This window comes from Podarcis tiliguerta (genome assembly GCF_965153285.1).
Source record: "Podarcis tiliguerta genome assembly, chromosome: 5".
Lineage (NCBI taxonomy): Eukaryota > Metazoa > Chordata > Lepidosauria > Squamata > Lacertidae > Podarcis > Podarcis tiliguerta.
The window spans coordinates 25,775,602-25,792,316 of record NC_139538.1 but is presented as its reverse complement, the minus strand read 5'-3'; the positions used below and the strand labels follow the sequence as shown (position 1 = coordinate 25,792,316).

Here is a 16,715-nt window from a genome sequence, read left to right as displayed (position 1 = left end):
GGCAATTAAGTGCTCACCAACACTTTTAGAGGATGGGGTCGAACAAGATGACCCTCTCAGTCCCTCCCAACTCTACAATTCTGTCACACACACACACACACACACACACACTGCAGGAAAATGCAATGGAGAAACCACTCTAACCTTAAAAAAAACTAATGAATATCAACATTGTTAAGTCCCTCTCTGTAAGTAAGACTCTCCTTGACCCAGCATTTCAGTTGGGCAATGTACTTGTCAGGAGAAAGAGAACTGATGAGTACAATAGATCGAAAAACCAGATCTAGCCTATGACCTCCATCTCTCCTGCTGATACAAAATAGCCAGGGATTGTATGGTATGGTATGGAGTGAAATACAAAACATTCCAGTTTTGTTTTATAAGGGACCTTCTCTGCACTCTTTCAAATATATATATTGTGGCAGCACTACTCACTTAATTGCTGACTCTTTTTTCTTTTAAAAAGTTCAGCAGGGATGAATTGGGAAACATGCCAAAAACAATCCCAGTAAAGCAGAAATTCTGTTTGAGCAACAGTTCAATTGATGCAGGCATGTACAATGAAATGAGCAACAGCCTCCAACTGAATATTCTCCAGTTGACTGGTGAAATTCCTGGAGAAAAGCTCTTTATATCAGCCAGGTTGTAATTTGCAAAAGTGTCACTGACAAGAAGACATGGCCATGATGGTTTATTCCGCTGTTGCTGATATATTGTGAAAACTCTGGCACCTCCTAAAATGAGAAAGCCCAGCATTGGACAGACAATGTACAATGTCTACTGAGGCAGTCTTCTCAATATATCAAGGCTTCTCTTATTTTCCAAAGCTAAATGTGGGCCAAAGACATGAATTTTATTCATGTAGTTCAGCCTTCCATGGGCAAGAGAGATGAAGGGAGAGTGAACCTTTTGCCCTGAGTCAAAACTGGGGCTCTCTGTGTCTTCTATGGATTAAGGAAGGGAAAAAGGCTCCCATTGGTACAATCCACTCATTGAGAAGAACAGTTGCACGGAGTCTCTGACTTGGATTGGGACAATAGCAGGAGCAAAGAGTTCAAGACTCCATCCTTCATGTCATGATTTTGAACTGGGAGGCATCCTTGCTAGATATTTGTTGAAAATGAAAATATCAGCCATGCAAGGTCAGACAATAGGAGTAAAAGCACACCTAGTTGGCCCTAGAACTGATGGTCTGTTTGCCTCTTCTTCCATCACCACCACTTCTTCCTCCCACTAATACTCAAGGAAGGCTGTAGTTCGGTGGTAGAGTACCAATTTTCCATGCTAAAGATCCTGTGTTCAATCCCTGGTATCTCCAGGTAGGTTCTGGGAGAGAATGCCAGCATCCTGTTCTCACTGTGGCCAAAATGATGCTTGTGGGAAGACTGAAACTGGGACATGAATGCAACAGTGAAATGGACTGCAAGAAGATCAAACCTATCCATTCTTAAGGAAATCAGCCCTGAGTGCTCACTGGAAGGACAGATCCTGAAGCTGAGACTCCAATACTTTGGCCACCTCATGAGAAGAGAAGACTCCCTGGAAAAGACCCTGATGTTGGGAAAGATGGAGGGCACAAGGAGAAGGGAATGACTGAGGATGAGATGGCTGGACAGTGTTCCCAAAGCTACCAGCATGAGTTTGACCAAGCTGTGGGAGGCAGTGGAAGACAGGAGTGCCTGGCATGCTCTTGTCCATGGGGTCACGAAGAGTCGGACACGACTAAACAACTAAACAACAACAATTTTTTTAAAAAAGCAATAAAAATACAATTAAAAACCATACAGCATCTAACACTGGGTACTGAAACTGTAACAACAACAACAATTTTTATTATTTGTACCCCACCCATCTGATTTGTGACTATTATGCTCATTTGCCTTCAGTTAATAATACTGGATGAAGCTGATTGCCTCTGAATTATTTTTTGGAACCCTGAACCATATTTACTCTGCTAACTAAGTGTTGTGACTTGCTCTGGATTGTTATGGAGCAAAACCACGACAGCCTCAGCCACTCTGGGCAGCTTCCAACAAATATAAAAGCGTAGTAAAACATCAAACATTAAAAACTTCCCTATTTATTTATTTTTTACAACAGGCAGAAAAAAAATCATTAGGAGATCCACCAAGACCCCCAGCAATTTACAAGTGGTCTGTGGGGGCATTTGGGAACCACAGGACTACATGATCTTTGAGGTCCTTTCCCAATTTAGAATTGTAAGCATCTGGAATCCCAACCTCAGAACGTAGCTTGATGGGGTTCCTCTGCCAACAGAAGCTTTTTTAAAAAAATCAGCTTGCCAATTGCAGTTATCAAGATGAAGGAAAGAGCTTTCTAATGTGCTGTTTTTGAAACCGTGTTTTATGGCTCCAGTCAAAGAATTTTAAAAAGGTAATGGAAATCAGATGATCCACGGTTAACAGCAATTTCCAGGCATGACCCCAAAACTGATACTATTATTTGTTTTACATTGAGCATATTATCTTTGTTGTGGACAGGCTACAATTACTAGTTGTTTATTTTACACTTAACAGAGCTTTTCAATGCTTGCCATGGTAATTTTTTTAGCAACCACTAAATGAATTAAATTAAGACTATTATTGTAGCATGTTTTGCTTGACGGCTGTACCCAGTTTGCATTCTTGACGGCAAGATCAAGCTAACCCAAAGGGGTACCAACATTGATTTTATTTTATTTTATTTTATTACACAGCTCAGTGTGATAAAAAGAACTTTGATGTATTCCTTCCCACTGTTAAAGTCACATTAACAGTGCCCCCCCCCCACACACAAACCTTTGGCATGTCCAAGGGCTTAGTGAGCATAATTTTGACTATAAAATCCAGAACAGCTACAGAGGGAAATTTCTCAAGAAAAAAAATCCATTCAACAGAATATTAATGTGCTCTTCTTTGCATTTGTGCTTAAAAAGACAAATAAACAATGTTGGGAAGTCACTGAAGAAAGACCCAGGCATTTTCTTTGGAAAATTAGATGGGTTTTCCCTATGGAACACTGGTTAGAAGACTTCTAGGTCAAGAAGACAGTGGTAGCACACATGTCCTCAGATTCTGGCCACATCTACACTATACATTTAAAGCACTCTTATATCACTTTAATAGCCAAAACTTCTCCCAAAGAATCTGTAGTTTGTTAAGGGTGCTAAGAGTTGTTGAGAGATCTTTCACAAACTACAATTGCCAAGGTTTGGAGCTATTTCAATTTTTACCTGTGCTGGACATGCACATGATATCACACAACTATTTCGTCATTATTTGTTTTATGTTCTATTTTGAAGAAAGTTCTGTGAGTAAAGCTTTTGGAACATATTTATGGATCTGGGCAATTTTTGTTCCAAGAGGAGTCAGCTTTTATTCATCCAATTGCTTCAAGCTACACATTTTTAATATCTGAAATAGTTTTATCCTCATGGAATAAGACCTTCTCATGGTTTATTTCGATGCATCTTAACCTTTAATCCAGAAGCCACCATTTCCTTGATTTGAGCATCTCTGGGCACATGCTTAAAAAAAATGCCTTAAGTCAAAGCTTTCATATCCTAAAGGTTGTTAAATGGCCAGCTGCCCTAAACTGGTGAATGTAGAGTTTCTCTTTTGGAGGTGTTTCACAAAGAGTAGTTGGGAAAAGATTTGCTGGGGTCATACAGAATGCTGTGCTTTGAAGCAGATGGTTAGACTAGATGATCTATTGGGCAAAGATCTGGGTTAAAGGAACAACCCATCATCAAATGTTAAAAGAAAAAACCTCTGACAATTATCAGCAGATCTGAAGTGGACAGAGGGTTACTCTTGTCAACCCAACATTCAGAGCAATTGAAAGCAGCGGGCCTAACGTATAAAAAAGACTAATGCCTGTTAAATACTGCAGTCAATGAAATAAGATTATCAAATAGAAAGTAAATGAAAGAGAAATTCCAGTGGAGTTGATTTTAAGCATCAATGACAAATCCGAAGAAGTGTGCTCAAGCCTGGGGAGAAGGAGTTGCTGGCAATAAGCCTGGGAAAATGAGATTAACAAAGAAATTTCTCAAACGGTTGTTAACAAATTTAGCAAGTGAGCCGAAATGCAACTAGACTGAAAATACAGTGTGTTGTATTCAGAATGAGAGCAGTTACTTAGTTCTAAATGGAACCCTAGCCAGTAATCTGGCTGCTGCAATTTGGATCAGTTGATGTTTCCGAGCTGTCTTCAAGGTCAGCCCTTTATAGAGTGTGTCGCTATAATGCAATGTGGAGCACAAGGAGTACAGTGGACAAGTCACCTCTGTCCAAAGGGGACTCTATCTGGTGAACCAGGCATAGCTGAAAATAGGCACTCCCAACTACTTAGGACACTTTGGTCTCCAGGACTGTGCTGGATCTAGGAGTACCCACAAGCAACAGACCTTCACATTCAAGGAAAGTACTACACTATCCAAAACAGACTTGTGTTCCCACCTCATAGACCTGAGAATTTGGAACACATAGCACCTCTGCTTTTCAGGATTCAGCTTCAGTTAATTGACCCACAGCCAGCCCTTCACTGCCCCCAAACCCTGGTCTAGCACCTCACTTGCTTCAGATGGAACAGAAAGATGGTTGAACCTGTGTCCCTCAATAGTCATTTATGGTTACGTTCACAATATAGTCATGTTCTTGCTAATGCTCCAGTTACATTTAGCATTCATGTTTATATTTAGTGTGTGGCTTGTTAAAATAGCTTGTCATACATTTTGCACTGATCTATTTGCAAACTGAAAATGTTTGTGTAACTTTTCCTACATCCCTAGAAAGGGTTACAGCGCTGCCTCCTCCACAGAAACAGCATCAGGAAGGAAAGTTCCACTCCTACTAATAGATTCAGCAAAATGAATAAGAATCATGAATTTAATTATTTGGTTCTCTGGATCTATCCTCTGTAATAATGAGCTGAAAAAAATTCTCATTACACTGAGCACTGCATTTTACTACAGGATTTTAATTACTGCAAATCAACATGCAGAGAAAATCTTTAAATATGTAGAAAAAATTGATTGCAATTTCAATATTGTGCTTTTCCCCTCCAGGCTTAGGAAGCCATGCCAAGTCTCAATTGAATTTTAATATATTCTCTCCACTAAAATCATTTCCACGGTTAATTATTGGAAGGAAATCTTTTCAGATGACTACAAACTTTGCCCAATCACCCTATCCAGCAAGAGTGATCAATATGTGTAGACTGGATTCTCGCTGAATGCAGTTCCATAAAAGGGAAAATTGCTGAGTGAAAGAAGAAAGAAAAAAGAAACTTCCACTTACCACACCTCCCTAATTGTGTCTTTTCAGTGCAGTTTCATGATGATCTGGTCAAATCTGCTTTCTGGACATGCTATGAACCTGTCCCTGTCCCTGGAGCCAATTGCTTGCACAGAGTGGCTTCTTGTTGGCAAGGCTTGGTGAAGACCTAGAGAAAAGTTTGGTGCTTCTGGTCTGTACCGATATACGCTAAGGCCCAGACCTATGCAGATACATGGGAAGGGTACTTCACAGCTATCTTGCTGAGGAAACAAAGAGGTCAGTGTTAGTTCTGACAATATCAACAGGAATAGGAACAACCTCAAGAACACTTTTCTTCCCCTCAGCACATGGCCAGCAGCATGGGAAGATCTTACGATGGAAGAACATACAATGGACAGCCTGTTCAGTTATTTTAGAAGAGGACAGCTTATTTCATGGGTGTTTTCAATATTGAGATGCTGTTTGTAGTGCCTTTGTTCAATAATTGCACTGCCTTACTTGGATAGGGACAGGCAATGTTGTACAGGGGATAGGGTGTTGGACTGGATCTGCAGAGGCCTAGATTCAAATATACCCTCAGCCATAAAGCTCACAGAGTCACCTGTTACCCATTAATCCCCTTCAAAAGGATGAGTTTGGTTTTTTAAAAAAGGAAAATAACTTTTCTTAAATAACTTCTCTTGAAGAAGTGTAGGATATACAAATATGATCAACGATTGTTTTCTTTAGAGTCAGACCATGCAGAAATTTAAACTGGAGACCAGTTTGTGTCTCCAGAAATTTGAGTAACAGATACTCATTACTCTCCTGTGGAAAAACTGGCAAATATTTTCAATACAAATGTGTCCTATATAAATAATCTTGCTCTTGGAAAGCTCTCTCAAGAAAAAGTCTAATATAGGAAAGGGGTCAATGGAACTTTGTGGTGGCAAAATTCGGCAGCCTGTGAAGAAATTCTATGCCCAAGAAATATATATTGAGGATAAGATAGAGGCTAGCTGACAGGACTTGATTTACATGTATCTCTTCTTCTAGATGTCAAAGCCATTCATTTATTTATGCTTGATATTTGCAGTCAGTTTCATACAGTTGACATTTAAAAAAGCACACACTCCAACAAGGAAGTTTGTTGCTTGTTGTGTGAGCTGCATGCCAAAACAGAGCACCCCATTGGTCAACTTTTTGGATTTCACAGCCAACTTCCAACTCAGAAGATCCCTGGCCTCAGCTAATCCTTATTTGGGGATTTTGTTATTGTTGATCATCAGTGAACTGAAGGTCAGTCGGTTTTCATCTCCTCCTGTACTTGCATTTTACAACATTGTACTTGCATTGCTAGACAATTTCCTTAAAAAGAAGGTTTAATTTAGTTGGAGGAAGTGAAGTCTGACCCTGGTTGTGCAAAGAAGAAAAGGCATGTGAATGATTTTCAGCAAGAGGAAAGCTGAGCTGTTTGTGACACTTTGAAATAATAATAATAATAATAATAATAATAATAATAATAATAATAATAAAAGTTTTACTTGTTGTAGATGCACCCAGTGATGCTTATTGTGTTGGAAACAATTAAAAGGCAAGTCTTAGCCCAAGTGGGATGTGCTGTGTGTGTAAGTCAAACTAAATCCTAATGTAGACATTAAGGTTTAATCTGTAGCAGGTTGTAGAGTTGTGTGTTCCTTCTTGAAAAATTGTTCTACTTTACCTTCACATCATGTCTGACATTTCTTAACCCTGCTGAAAATGAAGGAGACTTCCAAACCCCTTTTCAAAACTGACTTTTTAAAACATAGTACAGTAAAGCCATGAAATATAACAAAAATATGAATAAATGGTTTGGAAAAGCTTTTTTTGTGTAGTTATTGGGTTGAACACCTGACTTCTTGCTATTAAGTTTAAGCTTGTTTACTTATAAAACTTCACCACAATGCAGACAAAGGCACACACTTTTAAATACTATTGATTTTATGAGAGAGTTAAGTGTGTATTTAACTTTCTCAGACTGAAAAACCAATGGAGCTGAAAACTCCCTTACTGTGGGTGGATCATGCCCTTGAATTTGTTCAAAATAAACCAAGCAGGAATAGGCAGGTAGCAAAAATAAACCTTGCAAAATTGATGTGGTTCTTCAACTATATTCCTTCCGTACCTTTTCTGGGCATTTGGTCATGCAATAGTTCCATTCATCTGTTCCTGTGGAAACTATGAAACTTTCACATTGGGTCAGAAAATAGCTTCTTTGAAGTTATGGGAGGATTCTGATTTTCTTCTCCTCAGGAGCCCTAAATAGAAATGTATTGTGCCCCACCTCCCCAATGCTGTGGCTTGGTTCCTTTTAGATTTAAAATAAATACAGAGGAATGATTTGCTTTTAGTTCACACAAAAATTCAAGAATTTATTTTGCTCACCCTATTCCTAAAGCTCAGATAAACCAACACTGTGTGAACTCAACCTCTATATTTTTAAAACTCTGTATAGGTGTAATGTCTGCTCATATTTTTATACATACTCATATTTAAATATAAACGAAATGTACCAAACATAAATATGTACTAGGAATATAACTGCAGTCATTAAAATGAATGTTTCACATAAGCCAAGGGGAACCTGTGGCCCTCCAAATGTTGTTGAACTACAACTTCCATCATCCCTGACCACTGTTTTCCTCTTGTCCTTCATCATGTCTGGAAGAGGTACAGAAGCAAAGGCTGATCTAGGGCAACACAACCAGTTTGGTCAAATCAGACACAGGGCTTCTGGGGTGCTGCAGTGAATGCTGCAACTATGAAGTCCAATGGACTGTGAGAGGCAGGGGACAATGGATTTTGGCGTTGCACAGGACACCACTGAAATTTGAGATGCCAAGGTCCACCACTGACAAATGTCTTGAGTTTAGAGAGTGGAGGCCTCCATGATTCTTGCATCAGGAACCTTTCTAGAGCATGGTTTTGGTGCAATTGCACAGACTTCAGTAATGATATAAAGGACTGGAAGCCAGCAAGGAGGTCAGCTTAGCCATTGCCCACCCTCCCTGCCCCTCTTTTTCTGTTTGATCCTTACCTAGAAGCTGTGTAACAGATTAGACGAGATAAAGAGGTTTTCTAAGGTGCTTGCTACAGAATGACATCATGTTTCTTACTATTCTTGGGATAAGTTTGACTTGAGGACTGCAGGTTAAAATGTCATATGTGGTGACCATGGAATTACAACTTTGTTTTCTTCTTCTTCCTCTTCTTCTTCTTCTTCTTCTTCTTCTTCTTCTTCTTCTTCTTCTTACCTTAAATCGGGTTCACAGCATCCATTTGGAATCAAGGCCAGAAAAGTGGCAGACCTGAGGCATCTGTGCCAGGAAAACATGCAGACTTTTCCTGCTCCTCACCTTCCATCCTAAGCCAGTGCAAGCAGCCCCTCCCCACCAAGTATTAGGACTGAGCCCTTAAAGTCATTTGTGAGGAAGTGGTGCCAGACAGGCCAATAGTTCCACCATTTGACTACACTGGGGGATTTCTGTACAGTGCATAATTAAACCCAGGCACTTGGTCCCACAGGAGGCAGTCAATGACACCAACGTGGATGGATTTGAAAGAGGATTGGGCAAATTCATGGAGGATAGGCCTATCAATCGCTACTTGCCATGATGGCTATGCTCTGCCACTGTGGTCTGAGGCAGTAATAATAATAATTTTTTATTTATATCCTGCCCTCCCCGGCCAGGGCGGCTAACACCAAATATGAATTACAATAAAATGTAATAGGAAAGCAAGCAAGCAAACAAACAAACAAACAAACAAAAACAATTAAAATACGGCTTAAAATACAGCTTAAAATGTCAAATCCCGCAGGGCCCTAGTCTCTTGTGACAGAGCATTCCACCACATCGGGGCCAGTGCTGAAAAGGCCCTGGCCCTAGTTGAAACTCCTTGAAGCTTGGGACCTCCAAAGTGTTGCTATTGATGGACCTTAAGGTCCTCCATGGGGCGTACCAGGAGAGGCAGTCCCATAAGTATGAGGGTTCTAGTGCACATAGGGCTTTAAAGGTCAAAACCAACACCTTAAACCTGACCCTGTACTCTACCAGAGTAATGCTTCTGAATTCCAGTAATGCTGGAAACCACAGGAGAGGAGAGTATTCTTGTCCTTGAGTCCTTCTTGAGGGTTCCCCTCAGGAATCTGAGTGGTCACTGTGAGTACAGGATGTTGGCTTGGATAGGCTACTGACATTATTATTATTTATTAAATTTGTTCACCACCCTTCATCCGAACATAACAGGATGGTTTACAGCATAAAAATACAAAATGAGATAAAATAAAGCAAAACCAATAAACCCTCCTCTCACAAACACATTTAAAATGCCATAGAATGTTAATCAGCCAAAGGCCTGGTTATAGACAAACATTTTCACATGGTAACCCAAGGTACCTAAGCTGATCCAGCAGGTTCTTATGTTCTAATGTATTTTTCTTGAGCAAAACAAAATAACACCTGTGGAACATAATATATTGGAGTCCTGCCTGGAATGGTGATTGGCAATGGTGACTGAGTCCCTGTCAGGGAAAAAGGTAGGGAATAAATTATTAAATGATAATACTGACTAAATGGCTATTTGGTGACTATGCAGACCATCATAGCCCACAGGGCTCTGAACCATTATTGTAAAAAGAAATATATTTTGAATTACTAAATGCAGAAGCAAAAGTATACATCATAAATCACTCGTACTTGGGGGGGGGGATGTAAATAAAATTGTTCATTTTAATTTGGGAGCTCCAACGGTTAATCATTAGGGCCTGCCCAAGCAGTCTGAAGCACTTTGCTTGGAGTTCAGTAGAGATTGTTTTAATAAATACAGTTCTTTTACGGTAACTCTGCTAGGTGGGCCACCACAGGGTGCTGCGCTACCCCAGCAGATCACAGTGTAATGCCAAAAATAACCTCATGAAAACAAAGATCACTTTCACGATCACACAGAGATGTTTGAGTTTCATAACTAGCAGCATAAATCTTATTAAAAGAGGCCAGTCATTTGGTAGAGTTCACATTTAAAGGAATCTGGCCAGAGCTGAGAATCCACTAAACCAGCACTCTTTTGCAGTCTGTAAACTAGGAAATGGTAAACTAGGAAACAACCAAGCTGCCCTGAAAAGTACCGTAAGTTAGGTTTCTTCTTACTGCAGTTTTCAGCAAGCTAAACTACTGCATATTTTCCACAGTGGTGGCTGCTGATGTGGGGGATGCAAGACAAATAGCTTTTCTGAAAAGTAAAACATTTGTTAAGATGTAAAACATTTGTCAGGGATACGGGTGGCGCTGTGGGTTAAACCACAGAGCCTAGGACTTGCCGATCAGAAGCCTAGACTTGCCGATCCGAAGGTCAGCGGTTCGAATCCCCGCAATGGGGTGAGCTCCCGTTGCTCAGTCCCTGCTCCTGCCAACCTAGCAGTTCGAAAGCACGTCAAAGTGCAAGTAGATAAATAGGTACCGCTTCGGCGGGAAGGTAAACAGCGTTTCCGTGCGCTCCTCTGGTTTACCAAAAGCGGCTTAGTCATGCTGGCCACATGACCCGGAAGCTGTATGCCAGCTCCCTCGGCCAAGAAAGCGAGATGAGCGCTGCAAACCCTAGTCGGTCACGACTAGACCTAATGGTCAGGGGTCCTTTTACCTTTACTAAAACATTTGTCAATTTACTTAATACACTCCAAAATGTAATAAAAGCTATCATACTCTGCTTATAAAACAGAAACCAAACACTGCATATTTTTAAAAGCAGACACACCAAAAACTTTTCTTAATTTAAAGACTTCTTTATTTTCCATAAAACTTAGAAAATATGTGCATTTTAGCACCTCAGGTTTCATGCTTCAACATTCTTTTTTTTTTCAAGTGTAACCTTTAAATTACAAACAGTAGGCACAGCAGGAATAATTTTAAACTGATCCCTTAAAAAACAAAGGCAAGTCAAAACCCTGCACGTTTTATAAAAGAGCAACTTCAACTTCTTGATCTCCTGATACAAAATTCAAGTAGTGTTAAATAAGAGTAGACAAATTTGGTTTCCCAAGACATTTTGGTATTAGAAAGTTTGCAAAAAAGAGAGCTTGGATTTCCAGCACTGAACTGATGCCAAAAAAAAAAAAAAGGTGCAGAATAGTTCCCAGCCTGATCAAAGGACACTTGGTAAGAAGAAAAGATTTCCAAGTTGAGGATTTCTTCTTTTAAAGGCTTTTTTTAAAAAAAGTACCCATATGTGTATTTTTGCCAATGCTTTGCATTTATCTATCATGCACTTCTTTCTTAGAAGAATATTCATAGATAGCTGGATATGCAAATATTTCTTTCTTTAATCAATATATGTACAAAAGACATATTCATAATGTTATTGTAATGGATGGAAAACCCATGTGGAAAGTTTTATGGATCATCGGCATCAATGATTTTCCCCTTTCCTTTTAGACTCCCTTTTCACAAGGGAGCGAAATTATAATTACTTAACTTTGCAACTCAAGGCTCAGATCAGATGCTTGAAGGTTTATATTATTTTTTTAAGAGTTTGGGTTTCTTTTCCTGCTCATTCTTTTAGCCCAAAGCGAAGCAGCAATCTAGAAGAAGTTTCTTTTGTCACCATCTTCTGGGAGTAGAACTATAAATAAGAGTTTGTCATAGATTGCCAAACGTTGTCTGTAACAGGCCAGGGAAATAAGATTAAGGGTCAATAAATGATACTGCGATGTATCTTGTTCCTTTCAAAATGGGAAGTCCTTCATGTAAATGCGTAAGTCTTCCTGGATGCATGAAACTCCATCCTTTCCTGGGTGATTCTATGGAGCAGTTGTACCTCAGAAATTTGCATCCACCTCCCTATAAAAAATCAGAAACAAAAGTCTTTAAATCACCATCTGGCAAGAAATCAATAGGAACTAGGAGGGTTTTTTGGTATAAAGCCCAAGACAATAATAAGAAGTGCAATCAATCCCAAGTGCATTAATTTGCACCAGGAATACACTGCATTTGAACAATAACACACCTTAACATTTCCCCATTCTAATTCATATGTAGGTCAACATCATTGTGGAAATTGCATGATAGATGATACTGGCCCTGTTTGCATCAAATATTAAGTCAAACCATGCCTTAACATGTGTGTTTCGGGAGCAAAAGTTGCAGCTACTACTACTCACCTGATCCTACAGTTGTTCCACCCAGGCATAAGCCATGGTTTGGCTTAGTGTTGTATTCAAACCTGGGTGTGTAGTTTATCTACCCCAGAAAACCCACAAGCAGTTAACCAAGAACAAACTTTGGTTACAACTCATGGTTTGTCCGGAGTGAAACAAATCATGAGCCTGGCTTTGGAAGTAGCACTAACACAAACAATGACTTAGCACTGGATAGCACAGCAGCAGCAGCTGTGATCTGCATGCCAAGAATCAACAAATGTGCTTGTTTGTGCTAAGCCAGGCTTCCTCAGCCTTGGCCCTCCAGATGTTTTTGGCCTACAACTCCCATGATCCCTAGCTAGCAGGACCAGTGGTCAGGGATGATGGGAAATGTAGTCTCAAAACATCTGGAGGGCTGAGGCTGAGGAAGCCTGTGCTAAGGCATTGCTTGGTTTAGCGTTACATGCCAACCAGGTCAATAGCTTTTCTAGTCTAGGCATCAGTAGTGGGAGGTCGCTAGGCCTACTCCATCCCTTCAAATGCTGTATCTGAAATCAGGTAACAACCTAGAGGAAAAAGAGGGTGGTTTCCGAGGCAACAAGTCTTACCACTTGGAGAGACAAGGGAACTTTGCCTCTATTACTTAAACCACCCTGTGCAAAACTGAGGGATGTGGTATCTACTTTGTTTTTACTACTGCCATGTGCCAGCTACTGCAAATCATTCTGCAATCTACCTTCTGCTGGCCACTGTCTTAAACTATTTGTAACATGATCCTTCAAGAAAGCAATTTTTTTGGTGAGGGATCTGCTCCATCTCCTCCTCCAACAAGACACTCCTCAGAGGAAAATATTTCACCAGCCATACAAAATAATCCTATCACTGATTTCAATACTGAATACAGCTGTCTGTTTAAACTGCCGTATCACCGCAGCTTGATGCAATTATACTGTCACTGAAAGAAATGCTGTTCTAATACTTTAAAAGAACCAAGAATTATCATTGTGGTGTCATTTTCTTATTTGGGACTTCTAAGCAAGCTTAGTGGGAAATGAGTCAGAGAAGTTGAAAGCCATTGCTGGAATAAACAGATTTGCTCCAAACGTACTTCAAAATCTCTTCCCACTTTGTTGAGAGCTATGTTGATAGTAAATGTTGAGGAGTCGTGATGAGGTCTGAGGGAACGTTGCCTCTCAGTAGTGTATTTCACAACAAAATTCAGCAAGGCATGGCCCTATAAAGAAATAACAGGACAGTTAAGAAAGGATAGCTCATGGGAATCCCTCAAGCCTACTCCCTGTGATGATAAATATCTGTGATTTACTGTCATGGATCTCCTCCCACCCACTGTTTATAATAACTCCTTCACTTCCAGATGTCCTCAACTTTTGTCTCTCTCTTCCTTTTTTAAAGATTCTGAGCCTGCAGACACAGAGTTCACCTAGCACATACTTCATAGGAAACTATTGATAAATGGAATAAATAATAAAGGTAAAGGTACCCCTGCCCGTACGGGCCAGTCTTGCCAGACTCTAGGGTTGTGCGCTCATCTCCCTCTATAGGCCGGGAGCCAGCACTGTCCGCAGACACTTCCGGGTCACATGGCCAGCGTGACATCGCTGCTCTGGCGAGCCAGAGCCGCACATGGAAACGCCGTTTACCTTCCCGCTGGTAAGCGGTCCCTATTTATCTACTTGCACCCGGGAGTGCTTTCGAACTGCTAGGTTGGCAGGCGCTGGGACCGAACAACGGGAGCGCACCCCGCCACGGGGATTCGAACCGCCGACCATGCGATCGGCAAGTCCTAGGTGCTGAGGTTTTACCCACAGCGCCACCTGTGTCCCAGGAATAAATAATATTTAGCGTCTAACGTTGGCTCCTGTGCATGAGAACATAAGAAGAGCCTACTGGATCAGGCCAACAGCTCATCTTAGTCCAGCATCCTTTTTTCACAGCCGCCAACCTGATGTCTGTGGGAAACCTGGACACAGGACTCAAGCAAAAGAGTACTCTCCTCTCCCGTGCTTTTCAGAAATTAAATAATTTGCATGGTACAGAAGCTGAAGTAGGGATAGTAAAGGTAAAGGGACCCCTGATCATTAGGTCCAGTCGTGACCGACTCTGGGGTTGCGGCGCTCATCTCGCTTTATTGGCTGAGGGAGCCGGTGTAAAGCTTCCGGGTCATGTGGCCAGCAGGACTAAGCCACTTCTGACGAACCAGAGCAGCGCACGGAAACGCCGTTTACCTTCCCGCTGGAGCGGTACCTATTTATCTACTTGCACTTTGAGGTGCTTTCAAACTGCTAGGTTGGCAGGAGCAGGGACCGAGCAATGGGAGCTCACCCTGTCGCGGGGATTCGAACCGCCGACCTTCTGATCGGCAAGTCCTAGGCTCTGTGGTTTAACCCACAGTGCCACCCACATCCCGGAAGTAGGGATAGGAGAGGCCTGAATAGCTCTCCTAGTCTCTGCAATGCCCCCTCCTGTTGCTTGCATGTTCTTGGTGCATCCACATTGGCAGAAGGACCTGTGGGGTGGACATACTGGGTCTGTCGTGACTACTCTGTATTTGGGTACTGCACCTGTGCTTGAGCCTTTAAGTCTTACTTTTTAATAACCATTTTAACCTACCTTTGTATAGTAGCCAGCAAACACTTTTAGTGTTACAGGCGCTATGTATTCTCTAATGAAATGTAGCCACACACTTTCCAGCCCAATTTGTTTCATGTGAATGTCATCAGTTGGAACGTTTTCATATCCTCCAGAAATGCGGCTGTCCTAAAACAAGACATCACAGAGATGTTCAGATACATAGGGCATAAGGTTATGTTTTCAAATCATATGGGACACTTTGTAAAGTAGCACATGCCTGTCTAATTCTAAAGCTTTCATACTCCGGTACCTTGAGACACATCCCAGAAGAAATATACTCGTCATATGGCTTATTTTATGGGACCAAAATGGCAATCTCTTCTTCCATCAAATGTATTGTGTAAGGAATTGGTACAACAATACATTGTTTTGCTCACCAGATAATTCAGTAGTGGCTGAATACATCAATACATGTTTCATTAAAAGAAAACAGCACTTGAAACTATCAGCTGATTATTAAAACCATCTTAGATTAATGAAAAGGAGCTTTTCAATATACAGAAAGTGTAAACTGCCTTACAATGTTAAAGAAAATAGTAAAGATGGCCTTTCTTTTATCATTTGCTATAGTAACATAACTGGACCCACCCTGGGAACTCAAGCTGAAGAGTAAATAAGAAACCTAATAAATAAAAAAATCACAATCTAACCCTTTATCAAATTTATCAAATTTACAAAGTCAAAATGTCATATGGATTTGGATCTAAAACTAATTGTGCACTTTGAGGTAGATCTATTATGAATGGACTTGTAACAAAAATAACACTGTATCTCCATTATTTCTATAATACTGTCATCATTGCATTGTATTTGGTATTTTTTCCATAAATGAAAATAGTGACATAAAAGCCAAAGTGTTTTCTTTATAAGGTGGCCCAAAACTCTTAATATCACTGATTAAAATGAGCCCTAAGCTTCATTTGCCAATCTAAAATTAAATTTTGCAGTCCTGATGGGCACAATCCTGCCCCAATGAACTCCCCCTTGGATGAGTGTATGTGTGCACCTGCAATGACAGTCCCATGGGTGCCTTCCACAGGGGACATCTGCATGTGCATTGTGCTCACCTTTTGTCAGCAGCACATAATTTACTTTCAAAAAACCCATATAAAAAATAAATTAAAAGAAGTTTCCAACTATTATGCTTACATGGTGTTTTCCACCTGACCAACGTCCATAATGTTCCATCTCCTGGACCAGTTCATCACAGGCTGTCTCAGAAAATATGGGGAACCAAAACACATCCGGGCATGGCTATAGGTGGGAAACATAAACCTGCGTGTTAGAATGTTGTGCTCCTTTGTGTGCCAGATAAGGCTGTTGCGTAGCTTATGCTTTACATCTCTGAATCTAAGGTGGAGGAGGGCTGCAGGAATACTTGGTCCATCACTACAGCAACTAGTCTGACCCCTTTGATTTTGTTTTGTTTCTTAAATGTCATTTCTTGTCCTTTAGCTTGTGGATACAAGAGTTATGCAGCAGTTGCTCTGCATCATGCACTTGGCCAGCTACGTAAGAGAAAACACAGCAAAATCTCTAATTATCTGAAAGCAGAAACCATTTCAGTGGCTGCTTGGGTCAGTCACTGTAGAGCAGTTTCCTCTCATGTGCCCACAAATACCCACAGCAGA

General features: G+C 40.7%; 1 protein-coding gene across 2 annotated transcripts in view; it reads right to left on the bottom strand.

The window, feature by feature from the left end:
- Positions 1-11,058: 11,058 nt before the first annotated feature.
- Positions 11,059-16,715, bottom strand: part of PLOD2 (procollagen-lysine,2-oxoglutarate 5-dioxygenase 2) — a 62,028-nt gene continuing 56,371 nt past the window's right edge. For both annotated transcript variants that reach the window (XM_083442687.1, XM_083442688.1), the window contains 4 exons: positions 16,234-16,338; positions 15,064-15,210; positions 13,541-13,666; positions 11,059-12,133 (listed from right to left, as the gene is read on the bottom strand). In XM_083442687.1, the coding sequence (XP_083298813.1) occupies positions 11,978-12,133; positions 13,541-13,666; positions 15,064-15,210; positions 16,234-16,338 (534 nt within the window). In that variant the 3' untranslated portion in view covers positions 11,059-11,977. The remainder of the gene's footprint in view (positions 12,134-13,540; positions 13,667-15,063; positions 15,211-16,233; positions 16,339-16,715) is intronic.